This window comes from Muntiacus reevesi, chromosome 1, assembly GCF_963930625.1.
Source record: "Muntiacus reevesi chromosome 1, mMunRee1.1, whole genome shotgun sequence".
Classification (NCBI taxonomy): Eukaryota; Metazoa; Chordata; class Mammalia; order Artiodactyla; family Cervidae; genus Muntiacus; species Muntiacus reevesi.
The window spans coordinates 55,662,313-55,679,690 of NC_089249.1; the positions used below are offsets into that span (position 1 = coordinate 55,662,313).

The 17,378-nt window shown below is 39.6% G+C and overlaps 1 protein-coding gene across 3 annotated transcripts in view; it reads left to right on the forward strand.

Moving 5' to 3' along the window:
• Positions 1 to 13,292, forward strand: part of XPNPEP3 (X-prolyl aminopeptidase 3) — a 39,919-nt gene extending 26,627 nt beyond the window's left edge. For 2 of the 3 annotated variants that reach the window (XM_065944518.1, XM_065944538.1), the window contains exons 6-10: positions 277 to 390; positions 6,598 to 6,683; positions 7,803 to 7,983; positions 9,053 to 9,173; positions 10,650 to 13,292. In XM_065944518.1, the coding sequence (XP_065800590.1) occupies positions 277 to 390; positions 6,598 to 6,683; positions 7,803 to 7,983; positions 9,053 to 9,173; positions 10,650 to 10,816 (669 nt within the window). In that variant the 3' untranslated portion in view covers positions 10,817 to 13,292. The remainder of the gene's footprint in view (positions 1 to 276; positions 391 to 6,597; positions 6,684 to 7,802; positions 7,984 to 9,052; positions 9,174 to 10,649) is intronic. The other variant, XM_065944527.1, reaches the window with a different exon arrangement.
• The last annotated feature ends 4,086 nt before the right edge of the window (positions 13,293 to 17,378 follow it).

Genomic DNA, 17,378 nt, shown 5'->3' on the forward strand with positions numbered 1-17,378 from the left:
TGATCATAAGTTTTCTGTGCTCTCTTCAGGACTTAACTGTTTGAAAATCATAGGAAAGTTAGAGCACTTGGAAGAAAATAACAGTATTGGGGTGATAAGTAAAGAAATGGACTGAAATCATAGCATAAAACTTTGGTTAAAAAGATGTGATGAATCGTTTTCCGGTATTGACTTAAGTACTTGAATGGAGCTATGGGCTGTTGAAGGGAGACTAGACTAGGGCAGCCTTAAGGAAATCCTTCTTCAGTCCTGCATTGTCATACTTTTGATTTTCAGTTTGAGTTTGAATGCCGGGCCCGTGGTGCAGACATCTTAGCTTACCCACCTGTGGTTGCTGGAGGTAACCGGTCGAACACTTTGCACTATGTGAAGAACAATCAGCTCATCAAGGTACGTAGATCCCCTTCAGTGCTACTGCCTCTGGGTTCAGATGCCTTAGTGGAAACAGCTGTAGCCTCACAGCCCCCTAACCTTCAGCTTTCACAAGCTAACTGCCATTTATAAAACCCTTTGTTTATAAAATGCTTTTACAGACATGCTATCCTTTGATCCTCACATTAGCACTGTGAGATAGGAGCAGTTATTAACATGCCTGTTTAACAGAAGAGGAAAAGAAACTTTAGGTAACTCATTAATGCAGAGCCAACTATTCTAGTTTAAATCCTCTGCTCATTTCATGTGGTAAAATTCCCTCACTGAGGTCTTGTGCCAACAACCGGCCAAGCTTATTTTGGGAGCAGGCAGATTTTTACCAATAGCTTATTAGCTGTGAAGGAACTTACATTTTATGGTTTTCTTCCCAAGTGATTTACAAGTAAAGAATCTTGTATTCCTTTATTGAGTCTACTTTTAATTATCTACTTAAATTTACAGTAAATTCAAAAAAATGAATATAGCAAACATGTAAATTACACATTTTTTTTTCTAATGAATACCCGTGAACTCAAGAACATTGCCAATATGTTCAATCTACTTACATACCCTTATGCTCTGCCATCCCACAGCCTCCCTCCCAAAGGTCACTAAGCAGTATCCTAAATTTTTGTTTGTCATTCTCTTGGTTTTTTTTTTAAAAATAGTTTTATCATATAGACATGATTCCCCAATGTTAATTAGTTCTGCCTCTTTATGAACTATATAAAAATTACATACTGCTATATGTATTTTTGGGAGCTTAACTTTTCTTTTTACTCAAGCAAGATAAAATAATTTTTTTCCCATGTGTTTGTATCTGTTTACACTCTTACCAGCATATGTGTATAATTAATTCTGTTGACCATATTCTCTCTATCCCTTGCTATTATCAGACTTCTTAATTTCTATCATTTTAGTTGGAATAAGACATTGTGGTCTCTTTGTGATCTTAATTTCCATTGCCTTTATTACCAATGAAGTTAAGCATCTTATCTTGTGCACAACTGGTTTCAACTTGCTCATGTGTTGTTTAGTATATTCTGATTTGTGTACATGAGTGAGATTGTCTTGTGATTTTCTCTTGCTGTCTTTTTCTGGTTTTCACATCAAGGAGTCAAACAGTTTATTTTTTAATATTATAAAATGATTTGAATTAATGTTCCTTGAAAATTGGTTAGAACGTCCTGTGGAATTACTTGGGCCTGATATTATCTCTTGTGGGCCTTTTAACTATGGTTCAATTTCTTTAATATACTGAGACTTTCTATTTATTTTTACATTTCTTAATTGTAAAATGCAACTCCTGGGAAAGTACTTAAACCATAAAGGAAGAGTTTAATGGGTAATTTTAAAGACTCATGTAACCATTACCCAGATCAAGAAATAAAACATATCAGCAAGCTACAGCCCTCTGGGCAAATCCAGCCTTCCACTTTGTTTTTTAAATAAAGTTTCATGGGAACACAGAGATTTCTGCTCCCCTACCCCCAACCCATGGGCAGAGTTGAGTAGTTGCATCAGAGACGGTATGGTCTACAAAGTAAATATTATCTAGCCCTTTACAGAAAAACTTGTCAACCCCTGACATAGGGCCTTACTGTGTCCCCCCACCCCCAAGAGGCTTCCTCCATGTGGTCTTTGCCCTCCCAGTGATAGCTCCTCCTCTCCCTAATAGGGTAACCACTCTTCCAGTTTTGATAGTGATCATGTCTTTGCTTTTCTTTTTATTTTACAATTAATAAAGTAGTTTTACATTATTTGCTTTGGTTTTAGTTATGTTTGAACTTTATGTATTTGAAATACTATGTATGTCTTCTTTCATATAACAGTATATTGTTGCATACCACTATAGTTTGTTCATTGTAATTGCTGAAGTGCAGAATAGCAGGTAAAGTGTGGTTTTTGAAGTTAAATCTATTTTCAGAAGAATGCTAAGATGTTACGTGCTCTTTTTCACTCTTATTGTCTCTCAACTGTACAGTTAAGTATCCCAGAGGTTTTGTGACATGAAACATCACTCCAAATTGAATGCAGAAGCAAATATGGGACTCTAACTGTCTTCTATTTATCTATGCTAAATAGAGATTTGCAAAAATGTAAAGCAGTGCCACTTTTCTAACAATATTTTTATTTAGAAAAAGTTATTTTCATTAAATATGTTATTTTAGCATGTAATGAATGGGTTTATTATTATTTTTAAATGAATAAATACTATAAACTTTTCCGTTTTAATTTCTTTATGTGATAAATATCCATAGATGGACATTTATATATTTTCTGGGTTTTTAACCATTATGAAGAATATTCTGTGAACAGTATATAAGTTATCAAGGTTGCCTAAGGAACACCTAATAGTGGAATTGCTAAGTCATAGGGTATGCATATTTGCAACTTTGGTAGAAAATGCCTAGGACATCCCTGGTGGTCCAGTGGTTTAAACTTTGCACTTCCACTGCAAGGGGCTCAGGTTTGATCCCTGATTGAGAAAGTTCTGCATGCCACGCAGTGAGGCCAAAAAAAAGAAACTGCCAGACGTTCCCAAAGTGATTTTATCAATTTATATTTCCATTCTTCCTGAAACAGTTTTGTAGATTATATTTTTCTAGCATTTTGTCCAAGTTTTTAAAATTATTCATAGTATTATCTTACATTTTAATCTTTTATGTTTGGAGTTATTTACCCTTTTACATTCTTCTTCTTTCCTTTTGCTTTTTGTTTTCCTTTATGTACCTTTTTACAGTCTTGGACTATTTTTGCCTTCTCTTTTTTCCTAATAAATCTTAATAGACAGTTTCTTTAAAAGTAAATATACTTATCCCTATGAACTAGCAATTTCTCTTGTAGGTATTTTTCCAATAAAAATTAACACATATATCCCAAAAATGCCTTGTACAAGAATGTTGATAGCCAGTTTACCCATAACAATCCAGGAGTCTGTAACTAGGATATTAGATGGGAAAGTTGCCATGTGGTATATCCTTAAGAAAAAGGAGCAAACCACAGCACTACCAACAGCACAAATGATCTCAAAAGAAAAAAATTGCAAATTATATGATTCTATTCATATATTCATATGGAGTTCTGGAATAAGCAAAACTCATCTATGGTGATAGAAATCAGATCAGTGGTTGCTTCTGATGGGGCATTGACTGGGTAAGAGCATGAGCATGTGGTTACCTGGGTGTATACATTTGACAAAATTTAATTCTGTACACTTAACATCTGTGCAAAGAAATCTCAGCAGAGGTTTGTGGGTTTTTATTAGTCTGTTAAAGTCAACTTCACATATCACTAATGCTATTTTACCTTTGCTAATTATCTTACCACACTGTGTCCTGGCCTTTGTTAATTTTGCTCTTCTACTCTTTATGTTCATTCTCTTGTTCTTTTTCTAGCTTCTTAAATTAGGTGCTAAACTCTTTTTTTTTTTTTTTTTGACTGTGACATGTGACTTATAGGATCTTAGTCCCCTGGCCAGGAATCAAACCTGGGCATTGAAAGCACCTGGCCCTAACCATGGGGCCGCCAGGGAATTCCCTAAATTCATTAATTTTCATCCTTTTTTCTTTTCTAATTATGATTATTTAAGAATTAATATTTCACTTTCATTATATTCCATGTATTTTCTTAAAGTCGTATTTATGACATTTTATAAACAATAAATATAAGGTACTGTTTAAAATAATAATGATAAAATGAGCAACCATGTATCCACCATCAAGGATAAGAACACTACTTGATCCTTAGAAGCTTCTAGGCAATCACATGCACATCTCCCTTTCTATCACCTATCATCCTGACTTTTATTTTAACCATTTTTTGGTTTTTCTTCCTAGTTTTACCGCCAGGGTACCTGTTCCTAAACAATATAGTATTCACTCTTGAAAAACTAGAGGATAAATACAAATCTAGCTTTATAAGGCGAGAAGACATATTGCTGTTACTAGACCAAGTAAGAAATAAGGGAAAATGGTCGAAAACCTGTAGGTCATAGTCTGGCTTCGGTTATCTGAAAGTTTTCAATTCAAGTTAGGGGGCAAGGTTATCAGCAAGCCACGAGAAACGCAGGGTATTGGACGGGCTCTGCTGTTGACTGGCTGGCAGGAACCTGGCACGCTTGTGGTCAGAGAGACTGCAGGCTGCCCGTGGTTCTGCCTCAGGGCTTACCGCAGCGCCGTGACCACAGCGCCGCGCCGCTGTCAGGAGCAGGTCACTGCAGAGCCCTCCCTGACAGGCTTTAAGCAGACTTGCCTGCATGTTCCTCTTTCCTTCTTACCTCTTAGACGGCCTTTCTGGGGTCACCTTCCTTCCACCTCAGCATCCTTTAGATGAAGGTATATAGCCGATAAACTTGTTCCACTTTTGTTTAGCCAAAGCAACTTTATTTATTCTCATCCTTGAAAAATGGCTATGCTGAGAAAACCATCCTAGATTGACAGTTATTTTTAGTCATCAGTTTTAATATATTATGACTCTCTTTTCTGACTTTAAGTGTTGCTGATTTTAGAAAAGAAAATAATTGTTATTTTACTTCGGGAAATTGATTTTTGCTACATTAAGATTTCTTTTTCTTTGCTATTTCTCAGTTTTATTGTATTTCTAAGTACAAATTTATTTTTACATGTCCTCATTATGATACCTTCTGTTTCCTGAATCTGTAGATTCGTGTCTTTATCAATTCTAGGAAATGCTCAGACATTTCTTTAGATATCATCTCTTCTCTAGTCTCTCTGTTCACCCTTTCAAGGACTTCAGTTAGATGTATTGATAGGTTAAGCCTCTTTTCTGTTTTCAGTAAGCTAACTTTTCTTTCATGTTTACATTGGCTTTGTCTGTCTCTGTCATATTCTAGGGGATTTTGGCAGGTCTCTCTTCTAGGAAACTAAATTTTTTCATCTGTCTAACCTACTCCTTCAGCCATCCACCTGGTATTTTATTTCAGCAGTTATTTTTATCTCCATTCCCTTCGAATCCACATGGTTATTTTTTAGTTGTCTCTTGTTGCTTGTTAATCTTTGTGATTCCATTCTTTATCTCTTTAAACATTTCATGACAGCAGTTCTGTCATGAATTCCACATAATTCCATTACCTGGAATTCTGGAAGATCTGAATTTGGTATTTGTTGTTCCTGCTGACTCTCACTGACAGTGACCTACTGCCTCGTGTGCTTGACAGTGACAGCCTCTGGTTGTGAGCTCATGTTTGCTTGTTGTTATTTTGGGGAAATTGTGCAGTCCCAAATTTAGGGGCCATTTCCTCTAAATATTATTTGCATATGCTTTTGTCAGAAGTGAAGTGGGTCCTGATGACCAAGGGCCCTGTTATCCCCTGTGAATGTCCTGGTTTACTGAAGGAATCTCCTGCTCATCTTCCCCATTCTGGAGACACTTTGTTTCCTATATACTGTAATATTTACCTTACCACTCCCAGCTCTAGTTTCCGTTCTGGGCTGTCTTTATTCAAGGAAAAAAAGTCTTTAAGACATCTCTTACATGATGTAATGTCAACATTTCATAGAATATATTTTTATCCAGAACTGAGTTGTTTTCTAAAATTTATTCTACATTTTTCCAGAAATAAAAACCACATTCATTCTTCTTGTCATTATTATATATGTATTTATCTGACCATTATTCTACTGTGTGCCAAGTTCTGTGCTTATTTAAATATGAATAAGATATGGCCTGTCTTCAAAGGCATAAACAAAATTTCAGTATAACATGACAAGTGGTAAAACAGAGATTTACGCAAAGTGGTTTTTTTTTTCTTTTTTTGCTCCCACCATATGTTTTGATGGAGAGCAAAAGAGGGAGTGACATTCTAAAGTTAAATGGGTAAGTTATATGTGAATAAAGGCCTTGGATACCAACTTACATAGGTTCTTTTTTTAATTAATAGTGACAGAGGTAACATTTATGATGTGCTAATGTTCACTTCTAGTAATTCAAACCCAAGCACTATGGTTCCAGAGCCAACGCACTTAACCACTCAGCAGTGCCTTCTTTCTTGAGCCAACATGAATTCACTTAGATGCTGTTTCTTGTGAGAAGGAACCAGAGAAGATTAGTCTCCTTTAAATTGGAACTTTTTTTTTTTAATGAAAGGCATAAAGAGTTTAAGTTAGGAGATACAACTGACAGTCATAAAGTCACCTTCGTTTACCTGTCTTATTCTTGTTCCAGGATGGGGAGATGGTGCTGCTGGATGGAGGCTGTGAGTCTTCCTGCTACGTGAGTGACATCACGCGTACCTGGCCTGTCAATGGCAGGTAGGGCTGCTACAGATCCCACCGCTTCTTAGGAATATGAGTTAGAAAATGGATATGTTTGAAATAAAGAACTAAAGAAATAGACAGGGTCCCTCCAGCTCAGGTTAACTGCCTTTACAAAGCTCCTGATTCTTTTCTGAGACTGCTTTATTTATCATATCATAGGATGAGGCACGTAAAGACACCTAGTTAACATGTGCACACACTTTTTTTAAAAAAATTAAGTTTTTATTTTCTGATTGCAAAAATAATATTTAGGTTTCAGTAGAATAGTTTGGCCCAGTTAACCCTCCACAGATAACAATTATAGAATCTGGACAAAATATTAAAAACAGCATTTAGAGCTTCTCTGGTGGTACAGTGGATAAGAATCCGCCTGCCAGTGCAGGGCACACAGGTTTGAGCTCTGCTCCGGGAAGATTCCACATGCTGCAGAGCAGCTACACTTGTACGCCACTAGTGAGCCTGTGTGCTGCACTTACTGAAGCCCGTGCGCTTGGAGCCTGCACTCCACAACAGCGTAGCCGCCACTCTACAACTAGAGAAAGCCGGCCTGCAGCAACAAAGACCCAGTGCAACCAAAAATTAAAAAAATAAAAATAAAAACAAATATTTGAAGACACCAAAGAGCTTTCTGAAAACTGGCAGAAACTGCAGCTATAAGTCTGTCCTTGAAAGAAGAGCTATAATGGGTAAGATGTAAGTGGTTAGAGTTTTCCCCCATTACTGCTAAAGAAATGATTATTCTAAGGACACACAGAAACTACTAGTACATTACTAGTAGTCACAGTACCGACTAGTTTATCCCATGACATCTGCTTTGCCTGTAAAGCAGAAGTAGAAGTAGATCTTTAGACTTTTTTTTTTTCTTTGGTTGGTTGGTTGGCTGACTGGTTGGTTTTGCTTGTGTTTATATTTTTTTAATGGTTAAAAAAAATGGGAAGGACCAAAGTTAAGCCTGGTCTGGCCCTCTTAACTGCATTCGTGACTGGGTGCATCTTCTCACTTCACCATGTCTATCTGCTGACCATTGAGAGTTTTTCTAATCAAACTTAAAAGAAAACTTCCTGCAATATCAGACAGTTCCAAATTCTTGTTCTTGGATTTCCCTGTTGCCAGGTTCACGGCACCTCAGGCAGAGCTCTATGAAGCTGTTCTCGAAGTCCAGAGAGATTGTCTGACCCTCTGTTGCCCTGGAACCAGCTTGGAGAACGTCTACAGCATGATGCTGACATTGATAGGCCAGAAGCTAAAGGAGCTGGGGATTATGAAGAACATTAAGGAGAAGAATCCCTTCAAGGTACTTCACTTCCTTCAACCCCACTTCTTAAGAACACCTGACATGCTGCTTGGGTTTTATCCTCTGTAAAGCTAATTCGATTTAGAAATGGGAGTTTGTGATTCTTCACCTGTAAGAGGGACTTTTTGAACATAGATTAAAACAAAAGGCGCAGTACTTCTTTCTCCCAGAAGATGGCAGCACATGAAGTTCATTGATACTGTGTGACTAGCTCAGTCTTCAGAAAACATACAATGAAGTCTGGTGCAGACAGGGTGGAAAAGGACATAAAACAGAGGAGAGGTTAACTCTTTAATTCATTTTTAATGATTTTGAAAAAGCAGGGGTCTAAGGGTAAATATGTGTGTGGCTTCAGTAACATTGTTGAGGCTTTTAACAGTATCCTCAGTTGCCATGTCTTTAGTGAACTTCATCTGCATCCAAAGTATGATGGTGTTGAAGAAAACTTTAAAGACTCAGTTTTAAATTAAGATGCCAGGTGGTCAAGCCAGACAGACCAGTAAGGCATCTCTTATCTCCAAGTTAAGACTGCCAGGGCTTCTTTTATCAGTAGGGAAGAAGCTGTAATTCCTCCTGTTCATGCCAACAAATCTTTAATTAACGGACAAAAGTGCCCAGGTTGGTAAATGCCTCATAATTACTGTGTTATATGACATTTCTTACCTACCCCACAAGCTGGAGATACTTAGGGTCTCCAGAGAAGGCTTCTTGAGAGGGATGTGTGCATGTTGGAAAAAGAACTGTTCTAACATAATTATCTCCCTTCCCCCCCAGAAAAGAGATTTTCACTTGCCACTGTCATTGCTGGGGCAACCCCAGTTAGCATGTGTGCAGTATGAAATGGTAGGAACAGAAATGTGGATTAGTTGTTAATAGAATGCCGTTGGCAGAATTACATACAAGAGGTGGCAGTTTTCAGTCTCCTAAGCATTAGCCCGAGGATAGATGACACAGGTGGCAGAGTTGAGGGCAGGGGGCAGCATTGACACATATCTCATGGACTTACACAGGCCCAACTTTTCCCTTAAGGGTCATTGCTCTGATAACACTGTGGTCATATCATTTCCAGGCTGCTCGAAAATACTGCCCGCATCATGTTGGCCATTACCTGGGGATGGATGTCCATGACACTCCAGACATGCCCCGCTCCCTCCCTCTCCAGCCCGGTATGGTAATCACCGTGGAGCCAGGTAAGGGGAGGTGCCAACAGCCTCCCATCCCCTGGGACACGTAATTCTAGTGTGAGATAGAAGGGGAAACACTTCTTCTTACGTGAACCAATGTCATTAAATTAGAAGAAACAGGAAAATGAATCTCTCCAGTGTAGAAGGGAACTTTATTTTAGCTTCTTTATTTAACATCACACAATTTGTTTAGTTTGACTTCTCCAATAAACAACAAATGGGGAATACTTCTATCAGTAGATATTAAGAAAGAAATCTTTTTTTAAACCCTGCCTTGCCATGACCAGTTTGTACTAGTCTTCCTTTTGTGGTGGGCTGCTGATGCTTGTGAACCCCTGACACTTTCCTTCAGAGATTCTCAGACTCCCCACATTCACAGTTGCAGCTCCTCTGAAAACTGCATGGAACTGCATGCATTATTCCACTCTTCAGTATCCAGACCCTTTCTCCTGGGCTTGAGAGAGAGCGGGCAGTCTGATGGTTCCCCAGCTTGAATGATGGTGGGCGTTGGGCAGGAGAGAAGTAGTGGCCATGGTGGAGTGTGAAGATGGAGACTACAAGTTAGTTTTAAACACCGATGCTGTTTCTGTTATGAAAGCAGATCTCAGTCTTAAATTTCAAGGGTTTTCACATTTAAATTATATAAGTTATAGCTGGGACACGTCTTTTAAGCTCCCCTTTGAGCCCAGGCGTATGTTGCTATCTGTGGCCTTACTTACCATTTAGTCCAATCAAGTTGGCACTTCCTTAGACTTTGACTACACTTTCTTTTGCTGGTCCTTTTCTTATCACAGAACAGATCTGTGAGTATAGAACAGGAAATTTACAGTTTCTTAAAATGAAAAGACCTGGTGTCTGTGTGATTTTATGATTAGAAAGGGAAACATGACCTTTTAGAATTTTTCAGATGTTCATTAAAGTCTTCCTTTTTCCCTATTTATATCATGTGCATCAGTTACATTTATGACTTATTTGCGTATTTCTGCAGCTTCTGGTTGTTGAGACTAATAATCTCTAATAAGTGTTTTTTAAATACATGATAAAATGCTGTATGTTCTTATTTTTGCAAAGTGCCCTTCTTCCAAGGGACTGTTAGGCAAAGAAAGAATGCATTTATGTAATCTACTCGTTCCCAGCATATATTGAAATACTCATAAAGTAACTTTAGTGGCCTGTTTGAGCCATTAGCACGTGACAGAATCATGATCATTATTGTAGTTGCAGAGATCTTGTAGACTAATAACACAAAATAACTATAATAATAGTTCTAGTAATGTTAGGCAACATTTATTGAAAGTTTATGTACCAGATATTTTTATATCTATTATCTCACTTTCACTCCACATTTTTATTGGTAGGTACTGTGAGGATCCTGGCTTTACAGATGAATTGTAACACAAAGAGGTTAATTTACTTGCCCCAAACCATCCAGTCACTGCCATTTTTGAACCAAACATTCTACTTCTTTCTTCTGCTTCTCAGGAATTTATATTCCGGAGGATGACCAAGATGCCCCCGAGAGGTTCCGTGGTCTTGGTGTACGAATTGAGGATGATGTGGTGGTGACTGAGGCCTCCCCACTCATCCTTTCTGCAGATTGTCCCAAAGAGATGAAGGACATCGAACAGATATGCAGCAGGGCCTCTTGACCCTCCCGGCAGCCCACGTGGGTCTCGGTGCAGGAGGGTGGACGCAGGCATGTGTGCGTGTGTGCTTTCTGGGGGCCTCTGTGTGGACACTTGTGCACATGTTCCACTGGGGAGTGCCGCAGCTGTGTGGGTCTGTGTGATTGTGTGTGTTGTCTGTTCTGTTTTCTGTGGCTAGAAATTTGGGAAAATTGCATTTTTGGACTGTATGTTACTGCAACTTTATTAACATTAATTTTGTAGAATTAATGACCGAGACAAGGTTAACGTTAAGATATAAGGAAAGATGTTGGTTACACATGTCCATGCATTCCAGTTGGCGCTTATGGAAAATTCTCTCCTCTCCAGGTCCTTCCCCGTCTGCACTTTTCCTGAGATCTACCGAATATTGTAAGATTCTTGTATAATGCTTATACTTCGAGCTCATCACCAGAGTCTGCCTACATCAAAAGCCACCTGTCAGTGATTGTGGGTGGCCAGTATGTACCTTCCATAATACCTGCCTTACCTGTTCAGGGGCCCACGTGAGCCCTCAGGGCACTGGTGTTCTCCAGCCCCATCATTGAGCCACAGTCCAGATTCTAGCAACACTAGCTATCGAACAAAACATTTTTGAGCTTTTCTTACTATGTGGTTGCCTGGGACCTGGAAGGTGTTTAGATTCTTAATAAGGAAGGAAATGGAAGAGAAAGAAAAGTACGTATGTTGTCTGCTCTAGATCCAGACCGTCATCTGTCTGTTTTAAATCTAAAGAGCACTCTTTTCCCAGATATCCTTGCTGTCTTTATAGACTCTTACCACACCGATCCTCAGAGCACAGCCCTGAAGCTGCTTCCCTGGCCAAGGGCAGATCCTCTGCTTACCCTGTTAAGAGTTAAGGGAACAGCACCCAGTTATCATCCTGTGATTTCCTCTAGTGCTGATAAAAGCAAAACATGGAACCCAGCCAGTAGCTGTAAACACCCTCTGATCCTTTCCCACCTTGGACGTTAGCACTGGATGGGCAATGGGAAAGGCTAGCGTTTCCCTCCATACAGCATTGGATGCAGTTATGTTAAACTCAGTTTGCAGAGTGAACGGGGCTACACACCTGCAGATGGTTTATTTGGGAGCTTCAGTTATAGGGGGCTGCTTTAGGAAATAGTGAACTAGTGTATTCACCTCCTTTAAACCTGAATATGAGCCCAAGATGTATAAAACATGCTATTAGAACATAAATTTAAGAAAATATTTGCATTAGGGAAGAACAGGCTAGGAGAGGAGCATTCCTTGCCTCTGCCACATACTTTTATGGCTGTGAAAGTATTCCGGAGTTGCTATTTTTCCCTGTGATAAAGAAACTGTAACTATGTTTTTTTATTTGAAACACAGAAGTTAAGAAGTAGAATACTAACTCTCCTTTTCCCATAATTGTACCCAAGTTAGGAAGGTACTTCTCACAGTGACTTAAAGCTGTCTTCGTGTGTCTTCTTTCAAAATATTGTTATCTTTTCATTAACTCTCATATGGTCAGAAAAGGAAAACTCCTACTATAGACATTATATGTTAATTGGGTTTAAAAGCCATACAATAAGTTAAATCCCCAGATAAAGACAGTATATCTCATTAAAATTTTAAAAAGTGGGCTTTGTTACATATTTTAAGACATACACAACCAACATCCTCCTCAACTTTCTTAATATTAGAAAGAGTGCAGATACGATGCGTGAGTGCTGCCTCTCCCTGTCCTATGTCCATGTCAAATCACAAGCACAGCACAGCGGCTTTTCATCAACCCAGCTGGGACTTCAGAGTCCTTCCAGTAACTGCTGTCAATAAAAGAAGAGCTGGGCTTTGAGTCAGACTCTTACCATCCCTCAACTGGCATATGATCAACGATCATGTAACTTATTTTTGTATGTATGTTAGAAACTACAGGAGGGCCTAGGGGTGGCAGCATAAAGGACCTTGCTTGGAAGAGGTTTTTATGGTGTGGTTCTATTTTTTTTTTTTTTTTTTTTTTTTTTTAGTTTCCTGAAGTGGGATCTGTATCCCAGACTGTAAGCTGATAAGGGTGCGTTTTAAGCCTGAACAAATATACTTCAAGCTGAAGTGCTTAATAATTCTAATATAAGAACATGACTGTATCATTAAGCCCTAGTGGTGGAGTAGAATTCCACTATCACAAAGCATGTGGGTCTTCCTGACTGCTCTCCCCTCTGCCTGTGTGTCCCTGAGGAACTCCGGGTGAGCATCAGTATTATTCAGGTCAGGGGTCTCCACTGAAACCCAGGCCTTTGGGGGTTTGCTTCATGAGGAGCAGAGAGAACTGCAATCTTTGCGAGCATTTCTTAATGCTTTGTTTGACTTTTGTGCAATTATATAAGTTCAATTTGGACAAAATGCTGTTACTTTTTAAGGCGCTATTGACTGGAAAATAAATACATCATTCCCCAACAAGGGAAGAGCATTTGTTACTGTCATTTTAAAAATAAACTATAAAACAATATAAGAATGTATGGTTGGTGTTTGTGTGTTACTTTCAAATCTAAAGTTCATAGCTTTAAATGCAACTTTTGTTTTACAAAGTATTTTGTTTTACAAAGCATTCATTGACGACTGTCACAAAATCATGTTGGCAAACTTGGGATAATCTTATCAGTCATAGAAGGGGGGAACCAATGGATTAGATTTACTCAAGGATGTAACATATAACATGGTGACTATATTTGATAACATTGTGTTGTAAAATTGAAATCTGCTGAGAAAGTAGAACCTAAATGTTCTCACAAAAAAAAAAAAAAAGAAAAGAAATTTGTGAGTTGATGGATGTATTAATTAACTCGATGGGAGACATCTTTTCACAATATATACATGTATCAAACCATCAGGATGTACACTTTAAACATCTTACAGTTTTGTCAATTACAGCTTAAGAAAACTGGGAAGCAGGGGCCTTCCCAGGTGGCTCAGTGGTTAAGAATCTGCCTGCCAATCAGGAGACACTCAATCCCCAATGCAGGAAGACCTCACATGCCTCAGAGAAACAAAGCCCCTGTGCTGAGTCACTTCAGTTGTGTCCGACTTTGTGCCCCTGTGGGCACGGGATTCTCCAGACAAGAATGCTGGAGTGGGTTGCCATGCCATCCTCTAGGGGATCTTTCTGAACCAGGAATCAAACTCTCATCTCTTATATCTCCTGTGTTAACAGCCGGGTTCTTTACCACTAATGCGACCTGGGAAGCCCCATCTGACCATGTGACTGATTAAAATCCTTCAGTGGTTTCTCATCACTGCGGATAAAGACCAGAACTCTTCACATGGCTCTACCGAACATTATTGCGCGACCTGGTTCATACCAGTGGTAAATGTTTATCAGCTGACTCTAGGAGGATAACGGATCCCCAGGTTGTAGCATTTGCCAATTTCCATGGCATAAATAGGATGATTATGGCCAATTTCAAGATACCAACTTATGGAACTGGGAGAAGATGCTAACAAATGATTCTTGCACATCTTTGCAGACTCATATCCCACTGGTTCTCTTCATACTTGAGAGCCATTCCAGGCTTCTTTACGAGTGTACTATGCATTCTATGCCTGCAGCCCTTTCTATATGCTTTTCACTCTACCTGGAATAGCACCTTCTTCCACATCCCTCAGTGTGTGTGAGTGCTGGAGACAAATTGCATCAGTTTGCAGGGTCAATTGTTAAACTTTTGGGAATTTTGCAGTCTGACTGCTAAAGCTACAAACCAGAACTTTCTTTTTTAAGAACGTGTTTTGTTTGTTTTTAGTATTTATTCATTTGGCTGTGCCAGGTCTCAGTTGTCGTACACAGGATCTTTAGTTGTGTTGTGCAAACTTAGTTATGGCACATGGGATCCAATTCCCTGGCCAGTGATTGAACCTGGGCCCCCAGCATTGGGTGCTCACAGTCTGAGTCACTGGACCACCAAGGAGGTCCCAAGAGCTATTTTGTTTTATTTACCAGCATACCACTGCATCCAGTCTTCTTTGTCTGTCTCTCCTTCAACCTCAAACCATTTCCTCTAAGAGGACTTCCTCTACCTTCCAGGCAGTCTTTCTACATCAGGGCATCCTTTACTTCTCCTTTCCTAAAATTCACTGGAATTATCATTAACTGACTATTGCCTCTCTTGCTACATATGGTAAATTCAATGATGAAAAGGGACTTTTCCAAGTTCTTAGAATATCAGATACCTTTTAATCTAGATAAGTATGGTGTAGTTGACACACAGCAGGTTCTGTGAATATTTTTATTTGATGAATGAATGAATGGGTGGATCAACTGAACAGAACTAAACTGAAATTACAACCTATTGCATTGTAAACTAAAATTATGAAGGGTAAGAATCCATATGGGGTCTATAAAAAGTTTATGCAGCAGGAGCTAGTATACAGAAAGGCATGGCCAATAATCACAGCCAGGAAAATCTCCAAAGGAGAGATCAGAACATGAGGCTTTCATAGCTTAATAGAAGAGCCCCACTGTAGCTCTTCACAGAGCAAACAACTTGCAAACTGTTGCTGCTTCCTGTCGTGTATCTCTACAATACCTTCTTCCAACAAAGTTTAAAAACTTTCAAAAATTTAAATAAGATTAAATCACTGTTGGGCTTCCCAGGTTTGGCGCAGTGGTAAAGAATCCATCTGTCAGTGAAGGAGACACAAAAGACATGGATTCAATCCCTGGGTTGGGAAGATCCCCTGAAAATGGCAACCTACTCCAGTATCTTGCCTAGAAAATCCCATGGACAGAGGACCCTGGTGGGCTACAGTCCAGGGGGTTGCAAAGATTGAGGCATGACTGAGCATGTGTATGCATGCACACATGTCACTGTTAGTCCCCCCCCTTACACCGTGCCCCTCCAATGCCTTCCAATAACATCTACAATGATATCCCCACCTGATCTGACCCCTACCTGTCTGTCTCACATCTGTAAACCATACCCCACCCTTGCTCCATGTAAGCTTCAAATTTATTCATTCAACACATAGTGGGCACATACAACGGAGCGAGCACTGTTCTAGGAGTATTTGTTATCAATAAAGACAACAATAGGGAATGCCCAGGCTAGGATACCAAGCTTTCACTGCTGAGGGCCCAGGTTCAAACCCTGGTCGGGAAACAAAGATCCCACAACCTGCACATTACAGTCAAAAATAAAGAGAATAATAAAATATTCCTTCTCTTAGCCAGACACACAGAAGCAATAAATCCAATAAGTGAGTAAACAAACAAAAAGTTAGAAAGTACATGTACCATTAAAGGAAAAAGTGCAGTAAAATGAATGGGAAGCATATCATACAGGGTCTTTTAGGTCCTTGCAAGGATTCAGTTGCAATGTTACTCCTCATAGGGGCCTTATCTAATCACCCCTTTTAATATTGCTTCCATCTCCCCTCGGTCTCATGACTTTTTTTTACTTATTGATACCTGCGATTTTCTGATGTGTTTGTTGACTTGTGTATTATTTCTCTACCGGGTGTTTGACTCCTCATCACTGTATCTCTCCCATTTACAACAGGACTTGGTACATACTCAATGAACTTGTTGAATGAAGATACATATGCCCTCAATACCTTAACTTACTCTGGTTTTCCAATACTCTGGCAGGAAAACAAATAACTGAATTCCTAAAATTGAATCATTAATAAAACTTGCTTTGTAAGGTTTTGTCTCACACAATTTTTCTATATTCTAGCCTGGTTAAAGCTGTGGTGGTGTTTCCACAGATTTGTTGTTCTTTACGATTAAGACAAGGAAGCAAATCCTATTCTGGTTTAACAGGGGAGTCAACACAATCCATCACTCTTCAGTTTTCTTTTAAGAGAGAATATGAGATTTCAAATAAGTCAACACAAGATTTAAGAGTGATCGAGCAGAGTCACACCTCTGCAGGATTAGAGATGAAAAACTGAAGCCTAGTCTAGAGATGGGAGAATGACATAAAGTACAGGTGCTTTTGCGGTTAAGGAATTATCAGTAAGAATAAGTGGCAAATACCTCACCAAATACTTCAAAAAAGTGTAGCGACTTCAAATGCGATGATAGCGCAACTAGAGGAAAGAGGGCCGAAATTAAAGAGAAAAATGAGCACTCGTTGAGGAATGGGAAGTGTGTGCTCAAGCGAGTGAAGATGAAATCGTGCACTTTAACCACAGACCCTTCCCGGACGGACAGGTTTATTTGGGGTAGGCTGGGATCGGCACCTCCCAGGGTCCTAAGCCTCCTCCGTCCACCTCTTTCAGGTGGGCAGGTGAAGGCAGGGCTGGTGAATGCCTGTTCAGTTTAGTCCTGAGGAGGACACTGGGTAAGACGGGGAGACCATCTTCCCACTGAATCCTGAGCGATTTCCCGACTGGAGTCAGGATATCGAACGGCCTTCCAGGGAGGGTAAGCAACCTCAGCCGGGTTCAGAAGCCGATCAGTATCTGGAAAGCCCAGTGTGAAGTCTCGGGTTTGGCGGCAGCAGGAGGCGAGACGCCCACCCTTGCTCCTTCCCCGGAAGAACGCGACGAGGACCGGCGGGCAGGGGGAGCTGCGCGGCGCCGGGGAACG